This window comes from Hyperolius riggenbachi, chromosome 6, assembly GCF_040937935.1.
Source record: "Hyperolius riggenbachi isolate aHypRig1 chromosome 6, aHypRig1.pri, whole genome shotgun sequence".
In the NCBI taxonomy this organism is placed as follows: Eukaryota; Metazoa; Chordata; class Amphibia; order Anura; family Hyperoliidae; genus Hyperolius; species Hyperolius riggenbachi.
Genome location: NC_090651.1, coordinates 31,147,506 through 31,167,516, shown reverse-complemented (window position 1 = coordinate 31,167,516; position 20,011 = coordinate 31,147,506). Strand labels below are relative to the sequence as shown.

General features: G+C 43.4%; 1 protein-coding gene across 2 annotated transcripts in view; it reads left to right on the top strand.

The window, feature by feature from the left end:
* The window catches only part of EPS15 (epidermal growth factor receptor pathway substrate 15), a 176,766-nt gene that overhangs the window by 129,412 nt on the left and 27,343 nt on the right, over positions 1-20,011 (top strand). For both annotated transcript variants that reach the window (XM_068239066.1, XM_068239065.1), the window contains 5 exons: positions 2,095-2,167; positions 14,122-14,283; positions 15,352-15,549; positions 17,436-17,642; positions 18,597-18,686. In XM_068239066.1, the coding sequence (XP_068095167.1) occupies positions 2,095-2,167; positions 14,122-14,283; positions 15,352-15,549; positions 17,436-17,642; positions 18,597-18,686 (730 nt within the window). The remainder of the gene's footprint in view (positions 1-2,094; positions 2,168-14,121; positions 14,284-15,351; positions 15,550-17,435; positions 17,643-18,596; positions 18,687-20,011) is intronic.

Below are 20,011 nucleotides of genomic sequence, written 5' to 3'. Positions count from 1 at the left end.
ACTTTAAAGAGGAACTGCAATGACGTACAGTATAGTGGAATGCAGTCAATTATTCAGGATATCCATTTGTATGGTAATTTTCCTGATTTTTAGCATCAAACACTTCCTGTAGCTATATATTGCTTTGTATTGGCTGTAGAGCCCCGCCCTTCCACTGATATTTAGCCCAGGCTAATTAGATATGCGGAATTCTCTCTCCCCCCTTTTCCCAGAGCATTGTGTGAAGCCAGGTATATTATCTATTGGCTTTAGCACTTTCAGTCACCAAACAATCCACAGAGATCACCTGCCAGGACTAAACATGTTGCCGCCTCTGATAAATGTCAGAATGTAAACCAGGGGGAGGAAAGATTTTACAATGGGCAAACGCTGACTAAATAATTTATAAATGAAAATTGTAAAAAAAAAAAAAAAGCCATTTTAATTGTTTTTAATTTCACTACAGTTCCTCGTTAAAAGAAATCTGAGGTGGGTAGGGGAAAAATTCGTACACACCTGGGACTTCCTCCAGCCCCCTGCAGACCTTTGGCTCCCGGGGCGCCTTGATCATTCACTGTGATCCTCTGATCTCTCCAGTCGGGGCATACTGCGCATGCGTGGCTCAGTGATGCTCACTCCCGATTGCACTCCTGTCCCTGGGACCGTGCTGCGCCTGTCACATGTGCAGACTGCTCTCAGCGATGGAAGTGTGTTGGGGAAAATGTGCAGCCGTACTGTGCATGCGCCAACTGGAGACATTTCAGAGGACCCTAGCGGAGGATCTAGGTGGCCCGGGAGCCAAAGGTCTGAAAGGGGGCTGGAGGAAGTCCCAGATATGTATGAATTTTCCACTCGCCCCTGTCTTGGGTACACTTTAAAGAGAAGCCGTAACCAAGACTTGAACTTCATCCCAATCAGTGGCTGATGCCCCCTTTCCCATGAGAGATCTAATCCTTTTCTCAAACGGATCATCAGGGGGCGCTGTATGGCTGATATTGTCTTGAAACCCCTCCTACAGTGTGATGTCAGGACCGTTGTCCTGACAGGTTCCTATCTGTAAACCTCATTGCATTGTGGGAAATAACAACTTTTTTTACTGTTTACAACTGCCAAAAAAGCCAGCAGCATCTCCTTCCACTGACATCACCTGCCAGCAGTAAAGATGTCGCCATGTGATAAATGTCAGAATGTAAATCAGGGAGAGAAAAGATTTTACAATGGGCAAACACTGACTATCATTTATATATAATTATTGTAAAAATTAAGCACTTTTTTTATTACTACATTTTTACTGGAGTTCCTCTTGAAGTGATCCTTTACGAGAATCGCCCTCCTCCTGTGTTAATAGCTTGTATGATTTGTTTATAATTTGCTCCCCTATTTATGGTAAAGCACCACATGACATGCTGTATAATTATTAATAAATAAACCTGTGTATGTTATCGCGTGAGCAGCAGCGTCGCCTGTTCCATAGCCACGCATCATTTCCTACACAGAATTAACAATCTCATATAGAAGTCCTTGTTTGCCAGGAACCTTTTCAGCACAATTGAAGGGGCAGCATTAATTGGGTCGGATGTGGGGGGAATTCTGTACATTCACAATGGGGGAGTTCAGCAGCTACAGCCTTTAATAACTCAGTTGCCCAATCGATACCCCTCAACTCGCTTGATGATTTAATATTGCATAGTGCTGTGAATCCATCAGCTTAGCTGCTTCCTGTCTCTGAACCCCTCCCGCCTCATGTGCTGCCAGCCAGGCTTGTGCAGAGTTAAATGCACAGCTTGCCGTCGGCCGCTCCTCCTACCTCATTCTTGAGCAGCGTGCATTAGCCCATTCCTCCTTAGCAACAGTGAGCTCATCGGCGACTTGTTTCATTGATTTCTCGCTCTCCTCCTCCTGCCTTTTCCCATTCTGCCCTGGCCGTTCTCCCACCATGAGGTGTCGGTTTTAGGGCTCCCCTAGGCCTGTCTCCTCACAGGCTGTGCTTCTAGTTACACCGGCTGCCTCTCTCAGCATGTACTTAAAGTGGGACTCCGGCTTGGGTGGCTGGATTAGCATGCCAGCGGTCACTGATGTCTTCAGATATTCCTGTATGGTTTGCTGGTCTTCCAGGGAGAAGACGAATGTGGAACAGGAGCTGACCGAGAAGGAGGAGACGGTGAAGACGAGGACGAGCGAGGTTCAGGTAAGCCACTGCTAACTGCCATCACCATAGGAATGTATGCTTTAGATTTGTGGGGGACTTCAGTTGACTAATACACTGGGTATCATTTAAAGGATGACTCCGCCAGGAACCAATATTTCTGCTCTTAGTGGAGGGCGCTAAAGCTAGCCATACATTTATAGATTTCCACCCAATGTTCTAAGACGATCGATTACTTTCCGAAAAGAATCGATTCAGAAGGAATGAATTCCTACCACACACTGCACATCAATTTCCAATACACTCCAGCAGGGAATCTATTGAAAATCGATCGAATTGCAGAGTTGCACTGATCAATGCAAGGCAGAGCGATAGGCCACCTATCTGTCATTGCTCTTTCTCCGCCTCTGATTTTCCAATCGATTTTTTTTAATTGATTTTTTTATTAAAATGGATCATAAATTGATCGATCTGACATTTTGAGGTTAACGATTCCTAGCAGATGAATCAAATCTGCAAGGAATCGAATCAGTAAATCGATGAGTGTATGGCCACCTTTAAGTTGAATTGTACACAGATTTTTATTTTGGGGTGGTGGAAATCTATGATCCATAGTTTGCAAGCCTCTCTTCTTGTTTATCTAATGCTCTGTAATGGAATGTTTGCTTCTGTTCAGGAAAATGCAGTGTAAGTATGAATTGTGACTTGGCTGGGTACAGACTATGCAGTCTTCACTGCATGTCCTATTTCTGATTGAGAAAATGATCGGAAGGGGTGGGTGAAACAGCCTACTGACTGCCAGTGACTGATCCCAGCTCAAAATCAAACTTTTTTTCATTTGGAAGCAGATTGGGCATGCTGAAAATATCGATCAAAATATTGGCTGTCGTCCTGTGTGTATTTCCTTTTAATTCCATTCTGAAATATGATTGGAAATCTGATCGGAATGTTAAAAACCCCTGCATAGATGTATTGGCTAGCTTTCTTCACTATCCGATTGATGTCAGATCTGACTATCGATCAGATCACTGGCTCCAATCGGATGTGAAGCAAAGATTGCATGGTGTATACCCACCTTTACAGGAAAAACTCGAACCCTCACCCTTTGAGATTTGTTTTCTAGGCAGAGAGAGCAGAGACATGATGCCATTAGGCAGCCAGGCAGACATTTCCTTCTGATTCGCTCAGATCGGTCAGCATCGCACGCAAATCTTTGTGATAGAGTGTTACAAATTCTATTTCAGTTTGAATTAAGCGGTGACGTTTCCAAACTGTCAGCTCAGATATAATTCCTGGGCCAGAATGGCTTGGTGTACAGACTGCCTAGACGTTCAAATCTTCCTATAAGGGTTTTTAGCTGCAGAGAGCAGAGATCCTGGGGGTCCAAATGTAAGTTTAGATCCCAGAAAGTTTAAAACTTCAGGGGCCATGTTCTTACTTTTAGATCCTGGTAATATAAATGTCTCATGATTTTCACTTCAGAGTGTTTCCCATCAGATGTTCCATCCTTCACTAACAGCTGAGGTTAGCAAAACATGAACCAAATGCTGCCTAGCCCCCTATTAACATGTGATCTAATATTTGGCAAGTTAAGGCTTGAGTCTGAAATGGCAGTATTTTAATTTGAGGGGATGGCGGCACTAACATGTGGAATATGGCACTACTAAAATCTAAAATATAATTAGCACTGTCAGTAGGAGTTCAGTATAAATAGTACTGTAATTTTGTAGACTGTACTGTAGCATTTGGGTGTGGATGGGTCTGTTAAAGATCTCAGGGAAACCTTACTTGTTTCGTGGTTAAACATTACTTCCTCAGAGGTCCAAGGAAGTCACAATAGAAGGCCACTGTTCAAATAATATTATAAAGGAAATGAAATGGGATTAACAGGAAAAGGCACTGTAGAAAAGAGGGTAGGGAAGCTTGGAAAAGGGTGGGGCAAGCTGAAGGAAAACTGAGAAAAGGGGGAAATAGGATTGGAAGGAGAGGAATAAAGATATGCGAGAATAGTGGGGGGAGTTGGGGACCAGAGGCGCAGAAAAAAGTGGCATCCGTAAGGAGGGGTGAAGACCAAACAGCAATAAAGGAATTAGAGGAAACACGGGAGCTGGAGCGGTAATTCTGAGTGGAAAGAGGAAATACAAGTTTGTTGTGGTGGAAAAGGGGCACTGCTACAAGTGTGTGTGTGTGTGGGGGGGGGGGGGGGGGGGTTTGTTGGTTGGTTGCATGTCTCAGGATCTACTTTTACAGGGAACCTAAACTGAGAAGGAGATGGATTTTCCCTTTTTAAAATAATTCCAGTTGCCTGACTCTCCTGCTGATCCTGTGTCTCTAATACTTTCAGCCACAGCCCCTGAACAAGCGTGCAGATCAGGTGCTCTGATTGAAGTGGGACTGGATTAGCTGCATGCTTGTTTCAGGTCTGTGATTCAGCCACTACTGCAGCCAAAGAGATCAGCAGGACTGCCAGGCAACTGGTATTGTTTAAAAGGAAACACCCATATCCCTCTCAGTTTAGGTTCCCTTTAAGAAATCTCCATCAGAATTCCCTGTTACAGTCACCTGCTGTGGTCATTCAACAGGAAATAAGCAAACATGAATGCCCTCAATTTTTTTTTTCTCCCAAATTTTTTGTGATAGTTAATGACCATTTTGGGTGACAGTGTAACGTTAATACTGATATTATACGATAGTGCTCTGCCACGTTTGATCACTAATGACTGACAGCTATTTGCAGTACTATTACAGTGATGGCTAACCTTGGCACTCTAGCTATGGTGGAACTACAAGTCCCAAGAGGCATTGCAATACAAAGCTCTAAGCAAAATTCGGGGAGGCAGAGGCATGATGGGATTTGTAGTTTTGTCACAGCTGGAGTGCCAAGGTTAGCCATCACTGTACTATTGTGATTTCAGCAGCAGCTGACCGGCCCTGTTCCTGCACCCCTTCACCTCTCCGCAGAACAGGACAGGGCGCATGGTAGTTAGCTGAGCAGCATGTCTGTACTGCATTCAATCCGAAATAGTCCCCTGAAACTGTCATTAATTACGAAGTGAGGAAACTCAATACAGCTTATATGTGCTGTTTGATCGCCTCTTTATTTTTCGTGATGAGGTAGAAACAGATAGTTGGGTAGTCTAGGCCTGAATTTTCAGATAGTTATACCTGATTTTTGAGTGTACCGTGTCAGACACCACTGAGCAGAATATACCACCACTGAAGTCTCCAAGATAGGTTAGCTGCAGGACTTAAAATTCACCATTTATTACTTTTTTCCTACGTTGCTGTCACTTACAGTAAGCAGTAAAAAGCTGACATATCTGACAGATTTTGTACTAGTCTATCATCTCATGGGGGATTCTCAGTATTACCTTTATGATTTACAAAAGCAATCCATGGAAAGGATCTATACAAAGATTTCAGCCAGCATCCACACTCGGTTGTATAGTATTCTGGGAGTTGGACTGAGAAACCACAGTTCAGGATGTGGTTTTGTACATAAAGAAATAACGGACAATCCCCCATGAGAAAATGGACTAGTCCAAAACCTGATGGATCTGTCCAATTTTCACTATCTACTGTAAGTAAAAGCATTGTCCTCTGGGAGAAAAGTATAGGTATGTATGTATTTAACGTTTTACAATTTTTCTCAATAGCTGTCCTTTAAAGGGAACCTGAAGTGAAAGGGGATATGGAGTCTGCCATATTTATTTCCTTTTCAGCAATACCAGTTGCCTGGCTGTAATGCTGATCCTCTGCCGCTTGTACTTTTAGCCATAGCCCCTGACCAAGCATGCAGCACATCACGTTTGACTTTTTTGTCAAATCTGATAAGATTAGCGGCATGCTTGTTTCTGGTGTTAAGGTGCCCATACACTGTTGAATTCCCGCTGATATACAGCAGATTCGATCACTGTGGTCGAATCTGCTGTTAAATCGATAACTCAAGCGCTGACCGTTTGACCGATTTACATATAAAGTCGATCCCGTCGCTCTGTCCCGGCGGAAAATTTCTCTCGATCGCCGGCAGGTCGGGAGTGCGTCGATAGCGGTGTTCGATTGGCCGACGACCAACAAAGCAATACATTACCTCTCGACCGGTGCGAATCCCCGCTGTCCCTTCTCCGGCTGGCCATCTTTTCTTCACTTCCTGTCGGGGATGCTCAAACAGTATAGCGCCCTCTATTGTTTGAACTTCCGCTGGTCACAAGATGTAACAGGAGGTCAAGAGAAGATGCCCAGCGCAGACAGAAGGAACAGCAGGGATTGGCGCTGGCGGAGAGGTAATGTATTGCTGGGAGCGGCGGGCAGCTCCACGGATTGTGAATCGATTTTCATGCTGAAATCGAGTCAAAATCTGTTTCCAGTGTATGGGGAGCCAATACATTCCTCTGTGATCAGATTAGATCTAGGGATCTATCTGTTGGTTGATCTGGTGGCAATCGCCCAGTGTATGGCTGCCTTTATTCAGCTACAACTGCAGCCAAATAGACCAGCAGGGCTGCCCGGCAACTGGTATTATTAAAAAGGAAATAAATATGGCAGCTTTCCTATACTTCTCGCTTCAGGTTCCCTTAATGAATGACAGCCCTATGTAGATACTTACAGCCTACCTAAAGTATGAGGATGACCATTTCAGAGCCATCCTTATAATGTAAACCTCTGATCTCTTCCCATGGATTATCTGTGATGTTTGTGTAGCCTCCATTCCTCTGACCACTTGAATGCTGAATGGCATTTCCTATGTTCTGATTGTCTGAATTACTCAGCAGACATGGACTGCGCATTATTCCTCTATTTACAGATAATTATGTAGCCTAGATGCTCTGCTGTTTCCGTAACCTTCATATGACCTATATCTGTCACATCTCGCAGCTGCCATCATTAATGTATCGCTGCTCCTCCATCCGGCGGTGGCCCACATTCAGGCAATAGATGCTGAATGCTATTTCATCCTTGTTTACACATATAGCCCACTCCTGAGCCACGCTCCTCTTCTTCCTTAGCCTTAGATTTATACATGGCTTTGTAATAAATCATTGTTGTCCTAAACAGAGCTTGCCATAGAACATTCCCCGCCTCCTCCCATAAGACATGAATATTCATGGGGCTTCTCAGTATAAATATGGAAGCCAGCAGTAATAATGAGATGCACAGCTTTATGGAGACACTTGCCTGATGCCTGGGAAGACCTCCTATATGTTGTAATATGTGTTAGTTGGGCTGATTCAGATGTCCTCCATAGTCATTTGGCCTCGGCTATGTGTGCACAGATCTGTAGAGCAGATGGCTTCAGTTTAGAGCAGCTACATTGGGCACTTGGAGCTCTGCCTGGTCTGAATAATGGCCTCCTTGTACTATGAGGAACTTGGCAGAATGCCTTCAAAATGTAAAGTCCGTTGGCTGTAGCCTCTTTAACCCATTATCGGCTTCAAAGGAATTATCTCGTTTTGAGATCGGTTTACTGCTTTTGACCTCAGCAGCAGAACTAGTTGTGCTGTAAATTCTTGGAGTGCTTTGATGTCTCTCGGCTAGCAGAGAATATAGAAACTGAAAGCAGAAGTCCTCTGTTATGGTCTCACACTGCCCCCTAGTGACAAGTGGCCAAAACACAATACAAATTACAGCATTAGTAGCAAGAAAATATAACAAATAAAAAATGAAATAAAAAAATGTGCTGAAAAAATTGGCCTGGAGCACCTGCAAGTCTCTAAATAAATAGGCTGTTAAAGGATTAAAGGACCACTATTGCAAAAAATTGTAAAATTCTAAATACACGTGTATACATACATATATGCTGTTAATAGTAGATTTCTCCAAGAGCAAAACTAGTCCAGGTTTTCGACTATTCCATCTCCTCAGTATTTCTTTGTTTCCTTACAAAAGCACTGTATGCAAAAGGACCTATAAAAAAACTTTTTTGGCAATTAACGACTGAGCAACTGACAATTGTACTGTAAGTGCTTTTGAAAATAAAGAATACTCTGAGATTTCCCCGTGAAGAGATGGACTAGTTCAGATCTGTCAGCTTTTTACAGTTTACTTTTACAATTTTATGTAAGTGACTGAGCTGTAGAAAAGAAAACATACATTTTAAATGTAAAGCCATTGCCCTGACATCACACTGTGGGAGGGATTTTACCACAATATCAGCCATATGGTCATCCCTGATCTATTCGACAAAAGGTAAAGATTTCTTGTGGGAAAGTGATTATCAGGCCACGGATGGAGATGAAGTTTTATCTTGGGTTAAAGCGGACCTGAACTCAGAACTTCCTTTCTGCTTTAAAAGATAAGCAACAGCATAATAACCTTTAAAAAAAAACATTTCTTTGTTATACCTGATACAAATCCTAAAATCTGCAGTGTCTACTTCCCGGTTCATGGAAGCAGACCTATTGTTTACAGCCTGTGCTTTCAAATGGGCTTATCTGCCATAGACTGTCATGTGACACAGGAGAGAGATCAGATTACAATTTGTGATTAGTCACAGATGAGGGGGGATTAGACAGGCTAAACTCTGTAAATACATACCGGTTGCAGTTCTCCATGTTTTCCTTCTGTCCTGTGCGAGAGTTCAGGTCCACTTTAACGTTTCTATTCAAAGCGGATCTAAATCCCTGCGCAGCAGACCAGGAAAACTCCTATAGTTGCTTAGAAATTGACTGTGAGTTTAGAGAGATGAGCCTGTCAAATTTACTCCTTATCAGCAAGTGTAAATCAGGGCTGTCAGCTGTGCCCTTTTTCTTTGCTAATATGTAAACACTGAACATTAACTCTTTTTTGTGCGTCCAGGAAGTCAACACTGTAGATTTATTGTAGGAGTTCTATAAAGTTGTAACAAAGAAATGTTTTTCTTAAAAAGGTTAGCAAGCTTTCGCTTATCTTTTAGAGCAGAGAGGAAGTTCCGAGTTTAGGTCCGTTTAAAGAGAAACTCCGACCAAGAATTGAACTTTATCCCAGTCAGTAGCTGATACCCCCTTTTACATGAGAAATCAATTCCATTTCACAAACAGACCATCAGGGGGCGCTGTATGGCTGATATTGTGGTAAAACTCCTTCCACAAGAAACTCTGAGTACCAAGGTACTTCTGGCAGTTTCCTGTCTGTGAACACTGTGGGAAATAGCTGTTTCCAACTGCCAAAACAGGAAGCAGCAGCTACATCACCTGCCAGCAGTAAAAATGTCACCATGTAATGTCAGAATATAAATCAGGGATTTAAAATATGGGATTTAAAATATTTTGCAATGGGCAAACACTGCCTAAATCATTTATACATTATTATTTTAAAAATTAAGCACTTTTTTTTTTTACATTATTTTCATTGGAGTTCCTCTTTAAAGTGTGCAGTGTAGATGGAATTGATGACTAACCAGTCTATTTTTTCAGTTGAAGAGGGATTGGCTGGCTTGCTATAACCGGTTGTTACATCCATGGATGCTCTTATTTACAAGACAGAACTGACAGATTGTCTTTTTGATTTGCCAAAATGTGAGCTAGTACAATGGCCAGTAGAATGGCTTTCCTTTCTCTCTGTGAAAGTAATGCAATAAAATAATGCTGATATTATTTTCAGCAGTTTCCGCACCTTCTGAGGATTTGGGATTGCGAGTAATTATAGATTTAGCTTGTACACAACAGACGCATAATAGAAAGGAAATACATTATTAATGAAAAAGTGAGTAGAAATGCTGAATCATCTCTGTTCCATGTAGTTAATTAACTTATTGATACAGTGTAAATGTATTCAGCATTGCTTGACTGAGAGCTCAGATTCTTTCACATCAAAGAGAACCTGTCATAAGAGGAAGCTGGAGGCTGCCATTCCTGACCACCCGGAAGGTCAAGCGGTCTGGTCTTATGATCTTGTGATTTTAACACTTCAAACAAAAACTGTAACCAAGGATTGGACTTCATCCCAGTCAGTAGCTGATGCCCCCTTTCCCATGAGAAATCTTTACCTTTTCTCAATTAGATCATCAGGGGGCTCTGTATGGCTGATATTGTGGTGAAACCCCTCCCACAGTGTGATGTCACATGGTCCTGACAGTTTGCTGTTTGTGAACCTCATTGCATTGTGGGAAATAACAACTTGTTCCAACTGCCAAACAAGCAGCATCTCCCTCTGTGCATAGAACTCTCAGTAATGAACATTCCGTACAGATCACCTAGCAGGACTGAAGATGTTGCCACCTGTAATAAATGTCAGAATGTAAATCAGGGAGAGGAAAGATTTTACAATGGCGAAACACTGACTAATCTATAAATAAATTACCGGTATGTAAAAAAATAGCAATTTTATTCATTGTTATTTTCACTACAGTTCCTCTTGAAGACTGCATACACACATCCAATTTGGATGTAGTATGAGGGCCTTGTCACAGGGCCCCTAGTGGCCGGACCGCCAAAGGCCTTTCAATCGGTTTCAGCACACAGACCATGCAAGCTGTGGTCGCAATCGGTGCACAGAAACCGCTGGAATTTTGGCAGCAGACGGACTAGAAGGGAGCCTGTGAGTTATGGTAATGACAAATTACACACTATTCCAGGGTATAACTGCCACCACCTTTGTCACCATGGGACAGAGGAGCCCACTGACTGGCTGAGTCTAGACCTGCAAATAAAAACTGTTAAACACACTCTATTCTGTCTAGGCAGCAACAATAGTAGCAACTCTTCAGAAACCAGGGTTCAGTTTGTGCGGCTGAATAGCAGGGTAGCTGGATAAATAAAGGTTTAGCGTTGTTTAGTAAATATGCAATATGAATAATTAATAAATACAGAAAATCGTTGAAATCAACTATTATAGAAACCTTAATAGCACAGTATAAAAATAAAAGGGAAGAAAAACGGATACTTAAAGTTCGAGGAAATATGTCCTTTCTGGGAAAACTTGTAAAGTTCCTTTGTTTCAGTTCAAGAGCGAAGTTCAGGCAAGATGGCCGCTAACCACATGGTCCTCTGGCTAGCAGCATGCTCCCATAACAATTAAATTTGGAGGACTCAAGTCCGCCTGCTAGCAGTGTGCTTTTGATGAAGCTGGTTTTGGGGGTGTGGCAACGCCTGCCCCCTCTGAATTACAAACCAATCACAGTTCATTCCCTCTGAGAGAGATTTAGGTTTGAACTTATAAAACACTGTAATTCAAAACCGATAAATGCCACATTTGCGCTGATAACAGATTAATATTCCTCAGATAATTCCTATGACCTCAGGCTTGATTAGGGTAGGGGGTCCAGTTCCTGAGAAGTTTAATAACTTGGTTGTAGAGGACCCCTTGCCCCTCTAGACTGGTATCAAAAGATTCAGCACGACTCCAATGATACCACTCTCATAACTATCCTATTTACGGTATTCCGTAAATATGCAAAAAAAATCATATAACACATGCATTTCAATCTGCCCCTGCTGGAGCCAGACCATCTGGCCCCCAACTGTGAGGGAAGCTGCCTTTGCTGGGCTCACCAAATGGTGGAGCAATCGACGCCTATCTGAGGTCCTGCCAGAGTGCAGACCCTTTGTCCTGAGGCAATTAAAAGTAAACACTAGCCTCTTGGACACAAGCATTGTTCCTGTTAATTAGCAAATCAAAAGACATCCTCCACCTAAGTTACTGCTATTTCTCTGCTGAGAGAAAGAGAGAGCCCAGATTGACTGCAGATAGCCACAGACAGCCAATTCAGATTCGCATTTTTTCACGGATGGTTCACGGATGCCGTGTGCGGCCATGCAACTGTCCATGACAGGCCTACATATAGTGAATACAATGAGTAGATTTTATAGGTAAATTCTTATGTTGAAAATTGGCCCATCATTGGCCAACCAAAATTGAGTGTTCCAGGCTTAAGGGTGCATGCACACATACAATTTTGATTGGCCAACCACTGACTAATTGTACCACCTCCAAGTAGTAGGAGGGCCAACAGACTTTGAATACTATGACCAGATTGTGTAGGTAAACCTAAGTGGTAACATTAGCCAATAATTACCCAATCAAAATTGTGTGTGTGTACCAGGCTTGAAGCCTAGGGTTCCATTAAGGTTGTCCTTTAAAGGGAATCTGAAGTGAGAGGCTGCCATATTTATTTCCTTTTTAAGGACAACTGAAATGAGGGATATGAAGGCTTACATGTTTATTTTCCGTTTAAATAACACTGTTTGCCTGGCTATCCTGATGATCCTCTACCTCTGTTACTCTTAGCCATTGCCCCTGATCATGCATGCAGCAGATCAGGTGTTTCTGACATTATTGTCAGATCTGACAAGACTAGCTGCATCTCGTTTCTGGCGTGAGTCAGATACTACTGCAGCCAAATACATCAGCAGGGCTGCCAGGCAACTGGTATTGTTTAAAACAAAATAAATATGGCAGCCTCCATATTCTTCTCACTTCGGTTGTCATTTAACCATTTATGCCGCGCGAATGAGAGCTTCAGGTCCACAGCGGCAGCTGCTGCTGCCACGGGGTTGCGCTAGTTACATCCTTGCAGTTTAGGGGGCTGTACAGGCAGATGCCCGGGACCGTGAGGTTTCCGGCAACAGGGCGGATTGACTGCAGGGGACAAAAGGCCCCTGTGGCAATCTGCACATGTCCGCCGAGAATAAAACCGTGTTTATTCTTAAATAGAGCCGCCAAGCTTCCTTCCGCCGACTATTTCCGCCATGCGATCGTTAGATTTATGAATGGGAACAATGTTCCCATTCATTACTCTCCCTGCAGGCTTCCATTGAAGCCTGCGTCACTTCCCTAGTAACAATGTAGCAACACATTGTTTCCTATGTAGTGTACTTGTACCCTACATAGGATTTTGCTCAGCGGGGACATCTTGTGGCCATATAGTAAAATGACATTACTGACTTTAGGGAATAAAAAAAAAATATTTATGTTGAGGTAATATTATATATTTATGGGTTAAAAATTAGCGATGGATATGAAACTGAAAAAAGGAACCTTTATTTCCAAATAAAATATTGTCACCATACATTTTACTAGGGATATAATTTTAATGTTGTAATAACCCGGGACAAATGGGCAAATAAAATGTGTGGATTTTAATTATGGTAGCATGTGGTATTTTAAAACTATAATGGCCAAAAACTGAGAAGAAATTAATTTTTTTTCGAACTTTTTTTTTTCCCCCTTAGTTATTCCCGTTAAAATGCATTTAAAATAGAATAATTCTTAAAGGACTTCCGAGGCCAAATGTTCCCCAAAAAAATAAAAAAAAGTTTAATACCTGTATAACTTTGGTGGACACGGAGGACGCCGTCCGCGCCCTCCGTGCCATTCCGCTGGGTGCCCGCCTCTTAATATCCCCCCGAATGGCTCCCGACCCCACGGTCAGGGTTGGGCTCTGCTGCATGTATGAAGATGGCCGCCGGCGCTGGCCGCGGCTGCGCACTCCGCATGGCCGCTACTGTGACTGCGCAGCTCTAGGGCAAACCCCCCGATCCACGCTACAGGAAACAGCCTGGCCGTGGGGTTGGGAGCCATTCGGGGGGGGGGATATTGAGAGGCGGAACGGCACGGAGGGCGCGGACGGCGTCCTCCGTGTCCACCAAAGTTATGCAGGTATCTAACTTTTTTATTTTTGGGGGGAACATTTGGCCTCGGAAGTCCTTTAATAAAATGTACCACCCAAAGAAAGCCTAATTGGTGGAAGAAAAAACAAGGTATAGATCATTTTTGTGATAAGTAGTGATAAAGTTAGTGGTGAATGAATAGGAGGAGCGCTGAAGTGAGAAATTTTCTCTAGTCCATAAGGTGAAAAATACCAGCGGCCTGAAATGGTTCATATCCGTGATACTTTGTTACTGTTACTGAAGGCCCTTGTTCTGCCAGTGCAGGGCTGCTGAAGCCAAACCAGAGAGATCATTGTTAATGGATGCTCCACTTTCTCCCATCCCCTCTATTTTAATAGGTATACACAACTATATGGATTTTTGGGAACTGGTGAGAGGGTCCTATTGACCTTCGGTTGGTCTCTTTTCCAGGATCTGCAGGATGAAGTGGAGAAGGAGAACGCTAACCTGAAAAAGCTCCAAGCCCAGAAGCAGGAGGTGGAAGAGGTTCTGGCCGGACTAGATGAGCAGAAAGCAAAACTGGAGAAAGAGTTACAAGAGCTGAGGCTGCAATGTGAGGAGGAGATTCGGCAGGTATGGTTGGTTTGCTCCAATTCTCCATTTCTTTAAAGTGTGTGTGGGGGGGTTGCTGCTCTCTTGTCCATGTACGTGCGTGCATCTACAGAGCATGCATGAGTACAGTCTGTCCCTACACAAAGCCTCCGCACATGTGCAGCTTTGTGCTATTGGGCATGTGCTGATTATTCTCGCGCATGCGCACTGCTGCAACGGGAGCACAACAACACAGGCTTGATTTCAGAAACGTAGCACATAATATAGGATCTTAGAAGTAAACCAGAGACGGGGGAACAAGGTCTATTTTACTTATCTGGGGCACTTTTGCTCTTAGTTTGTGCACAAATTGTTGAGGTGCCAGTACCGTTATATGTGGGTGGCAGAGAGGCGTATGTATTGGTTCGGCTGTGTTCAGCTGGGTGCTGGAAAAAGCTGAGAGACAGCTCTTCCTCTGCATGACAAAGTAGAGGAATATATCAAATCTGTTCCTCTACTGATACCCTAATTTGTCCTTCCTATGGACGTAATTCGGGGTCCGGTATTTTCTGGAGCCCGAACTACAGTGATTTCCTCCCCCACCGATATAGAAGAAATTAGCATTACGGTCTATGGCTGCGCCAAAGTCCGGCACAACGTGTTGCCATGCAGGTGCCGAGATGACTCGACTCTGCAAAGAGGCTGAAGAGAGTGGCCACATCAGTATATGAGCAGAGCCGTCACAGCACCTTGGCCCGGTAACTTTCGAGAAACACCGGTAGCCACAGAGGATGGGATCCAAAAGGCAACAGCCTGTAGGTAAACCTCACTTTTCAGTAGGTAAGTATATGTGGTGTTTTTCCCTAGGTTTGCTTTTTATGTCTGCCTTTTTGCCTGCCGTCAAAGGAAATGAAGCAGTCTGTGTATACTTACGCTTTAAAAAAGTGACTGGACGCTCTGGGCAGTTCCTCCAGTTTTCTTTGCATTTGTCTTTGATAAATCCACCTCCTTTTTATTCTCAGACACATGAGTTATGCTGTGATAGTTCTGCTTTGTTGTTGAGTTTTATGTTTCTTTCCTTATGTTTAATATTTTGCCATCTTGCTGCAGATCACTGCTCTACAAGCCGAGGTGTCGAGTCAGGAGGGGCAGATCTCAAACTATGAGGAGGAAGTCATCAAGGCCAAAGAAGAACTGAACAGATTGCAGGAGGAAACGGTGCAGCTGGAGGAGAGCCTGGTGCAGGGCAAGGAGCGGCTCTCGCCGCTAGCGCAACAACTAGCGGAATGTCAGGAGGAGGTGCGCCTAGTAAGTGTCTTCACACCAACTGATTTACATCCAGGACTTACTTCAAACTCTATATTTAATAGTTCCCCTTCACCCAAAAACTGAATTCAAAGCAGAAGTATAGCTAAGAAACTAAAAATAATCAAAGGCTTGTTGTGAGTAAATGATTTAGGCTGCTTTCACAGTAAGACATTACAGGCGCACGTTATTGCAGCCTGTAACGCAGCCCACCGCACAGCAATGAAAAATCAAAGGGCTGTTCACAGTGCCCACGTTGAGTTACATTGTAACACAGCACGTCAAGTAAAAGTGCTGCATGCTGTGTGTTATACGTGGCTAAGCCGCGTTCGACTGTTTGCACATGCACAGTAATGTTGGAGGAGGAGGTCTCCCCTCCTCCGCAGCCAGCCACATGGCTAATTAATATTCACTGCACTCAGTGACGTGCAGTGTTTACTTCCTGGAGCGGCTGCTCTGTGCGGCGATTGGCTGGCGGGACCACGTGATGTCGCATGCGTCACAAAGTACGCATCACGGATGCCAGAGTGAGCCGCACAACGCGGCTCACTCTGGCGTCTCCATCCAACACCACCAGGCGTTGCGTTAGGGGCACGATATGCGACCATAATGTCCCTTAAAACCTCAAAGTGTAAAGTGTAGCTGTCGGGCATAAAATCGAAAATCATACTTTCCCCTCAGATTTAACTAATGCAGCCTGATTGGCTGAAGCCTCTTTTTCTCCAACCCCCCCCCCCAAACACACCTCTGTTCCTCTGATTGGCCAATATTTCTCATGCTGAGACTATGCACTTTCTATAGTGGGGGAGGGCAATGCATACACAATCAGGCAGAGGAGAGTAAGGGAGGAAATGACATCCGTATTGGCTTCAAAATAGCCAGAGTTCATATGGGAAATACTAAGGATTTTCTCTTTACTGTCGAAAAATCACTAAAATCAAAGCATGGACAGTGCAATACATATGTTATGTAAGTAGAGCAGGTATTTATCTACTTATATATGTGGGGTATTTTTCGGAGATGGTATGGCTGACAGCTGCTCTCCAAGTGTTAAAAATAAAAATAAAAAAGAAATTGGCAAGTGAAACGTGAAAATGAGTTGCAGCTGCAGTGGGGAAGACATCGGCAGAGAAGTAACTGACATGGTGCTGCAGCACAGTTCACTCACCTGCAAGGAGGCAACTAGAGCAGCTGCTGTTCTGGCTAGGGTTTTTCTCCCTGTGAGGATGAGGTAGGGACCTTGGTACGCTCCTACCTTGCACAGCCCCCTCTGGCCCCTGGTGATGTGATACGTATGTACGGTGCACCTGACGCAATGACCTCACTTCTGCCCTGAAGGAGTAAGAGGCCAATGAGAGCTTCTCTGGACCCTGGTGGGGGGAGGAGGGGGTGTGTTGGGGCGGTCAGTGGCGACACTGAGGCTAATGGCAGCACAACGGAGGGAGGGTGATAGTTACGGTGCACCTGACGCAATGTCGCTTCTGCCCTGAAGGAGTAAGACGCCAAGGAGAGCTTCTCGGAGCTGAGGGAGATTGTCAGCGGTGCATAAACTCTGGACCCTGGGGGTGTTGGGGTGGTCAGTGGTGACGCTGAGGCTAACGGCAGCAGTACGGAGAGAGGGTGATAGTTACGGTGCAACTGACACAATGACGTCGCTTCTGCCCTGAAGACATAAGTAAGAGACCACAGAGAGCTTCTTGGAGCTGTGAGGGATATTGTTGGCAGCAAATAAACTCGGGTACCCTGGTGGGAGGGGAGCAGTAGCAACATTGGTGCAACTAGCAGCAGGACGAGGCACAGGGGCACAAAGGCGGCACATGAAGTATTTGTGGTGGTTTTTTGAGACTTGTCACTATTGTGTAATAGAATTTTCTTTATTTTTCCTTTAGGCGAAGCTGCAAGAGATGAAAGCCGCGGACAATCAGGTCGATGATCAGTTTACTATTCAGTGGCGTCCCCATCTAGATACGCCGATGGTCAATGGAACTGGAGACCACTCAAGCCTAAGTAATAGCAGCAGCGAGCCCACCAATCTCCATGAAAACCCGGAGTACGAGAACTTGGCCCAGCCAGAAGAACAAAACCAGAGCTCCTCAGTAAGTGACTTTACCCACAATGGGGTCTGTCAGTGAGATGCAAATACAAATCTGTATTACTGCAAATTGCACGGTCGTTTTATGCAAGTGTGTACAGTTTGAAAATGGAGCTGTATATGACGAACTATATTTTTCCTGTAGTGTTAGGATACCAAGATTTTATTGAGATCTTTGGTCTTTTATGTTGGAGAAGAATGTTCTGTACACGCAGATAGGCACCCAGTATAACTAGTTAGAACTCTTTACTGAAGAAAAACATGCAGAGATGAAATCCTACACCACCCTCAGGAAATGCAGCTTACTTAGAACAAAGTAAATACAGGAAATAACAATCCCATAAAGATTACCATCATTTTTCACACACAGTGACATCTTGTGGTTGTTTTTACTATCCTGCAGTTTAAGGTAACTATGTTGTTAAAGTGGATCCGAGATAAACTTTTACTCATTGCATAATTGTGTTCCTTTCATATAGTTTATAGGGCATTCCTCAAGCCAAATACTTTTTTTTGTTTGTTTTGTTTTAATACTCTAATTCCCTATAAACTAAACAAGCCTCGCCCACAGCTTCTCCAGTGCTCTGGCACTCAGACCCATATAGCAAGGGCTTATGGGAGCTCAGTCTGGGCAGGAGGAGGAAGAGGTTATTAGCCAGAGATTTCAGAGGCAGATGGGAGGAGAGGGGAGTGAAGTTTTCACAGGCTGTGGGCTGGAGATGCAGTGCCGCTTGCATGTGTATAATGTGACAAACAAAACATGGCCGCTCTCTTTGTACCACAGGAATAAATAATCATAAACTGTTGAAGCTGTTTGCAGCTAGATTTGCTGTGTAAACTATCTAAACTTTAGATGAGCTATATAGACAAGTTACTTGTTATAGTTAGTTTTTCATCTCTGATCCGCTTTAAACCTACACAATTTTAACAGAAACTAACACATTGATTGTTATTGCAGGTGAGGAGCAGTCCTGAAATTGCACAGACTTCAGGGAGTGATGGGGAAGAGAAAGATGAACAATTTAGTGTGCCTGTTACTACTGACAAGGTGATAATGTGCATCCTTTTATTTCCCTGTTAAGCGGAAATACTTCTAACATTTACTTCCATTGCTCCCCTTTTGGTATTAATAATTATGGGTGTATTTAAGTTCATTTTTAAAGTGTACCTAGGGCTTCCTCCAGCCCCATCCGCTCGGATTGCTCCCACGCCGCCGTCCTCCACTGTCTGCTACTTCGGGAACTGGGTCCCGTCACTTCAGCCAGTCGAAGCCAGTGTACGCTGGAGAAGTGCGCCCTCTACGTATCTCTCCAGTGGCTGCTGGCGAGATATGCAAACAGCAAACTTCTCTTATGTCAGACTGGCTCGACTGACGGAAGTGACGGGGGCGTGGGAGCTATCCAGGCGGATAGGGCTGGAGGAAGCCCCGGGTATGTATAAATCTTTTTATTTTTTTAAGCTCTAAGTCTCTTTACAGAGACACTGAAGCGGAAAAAAAAATTATGATGTAATGAATTGGTTGTGTAGTACGGATAATTACTAGAACATTAGTAGCAAAGAAAATATGCTCATATTTTTATTTTCAGTGTTATAGTGTTTTTTATAACATTGCATCATTCTTAAATATTTGCAGTTTACACGCTACTCGGCATTCTAAATGATTCTACAGAGCAGGCTAGTGAACTATTGACCTGTCCTCTGCAGAGAAAAAGAAAATACAGTGACTGACAGTTGATAATGAGCTTCAGAAGACAGAGCTCTCTGCGACTTTGAAAGTCATGGAGCTCAGTGGCTCTTTTGCATAGATAACTGGTTTCTTAAAGAGACACTGAAGCGGAAAAAAATATATGATATAATGAATTGGTTGTGTACTATGAATAATTACTAGAAGATTAGCAGCAAAGAAAATATTCTCATATTTTTATTTTCAGGTATATAGTGTTTTTTCTAACATTGAATCATTCTATAATATGTGCAGATTACACAACACTCAGCATTCAAAATGATTCTTTCAGAGCAGTCTGTGAACTAATAACCTCTCCTCTGGCAGAGAAAAAGACATTTGTTTACTTACAGTTGAGATAATAAAAGTCAGATAACCGCCCTCTCCATGACTTTGAAAGTCGTAGAGATTAATGGCTTTTTTGTATAGAGATAACAGCTGGAGTTTCTCAACTCTTCCTGTACTGGAAACAATTAGATTGATGTATCTGATCTTAATGTTTTATTTCTTAGCTGTACTACACATACAGATCATAATATCATATTTTTTTTTCGCTTCAGTGTCTCTTTAACTCTTCCTGTACTGGAAACAATATTCGACTTCTCTCTCTGATCCACTTTAAACCTCCAACAATTTAAAGCAATTTTCTT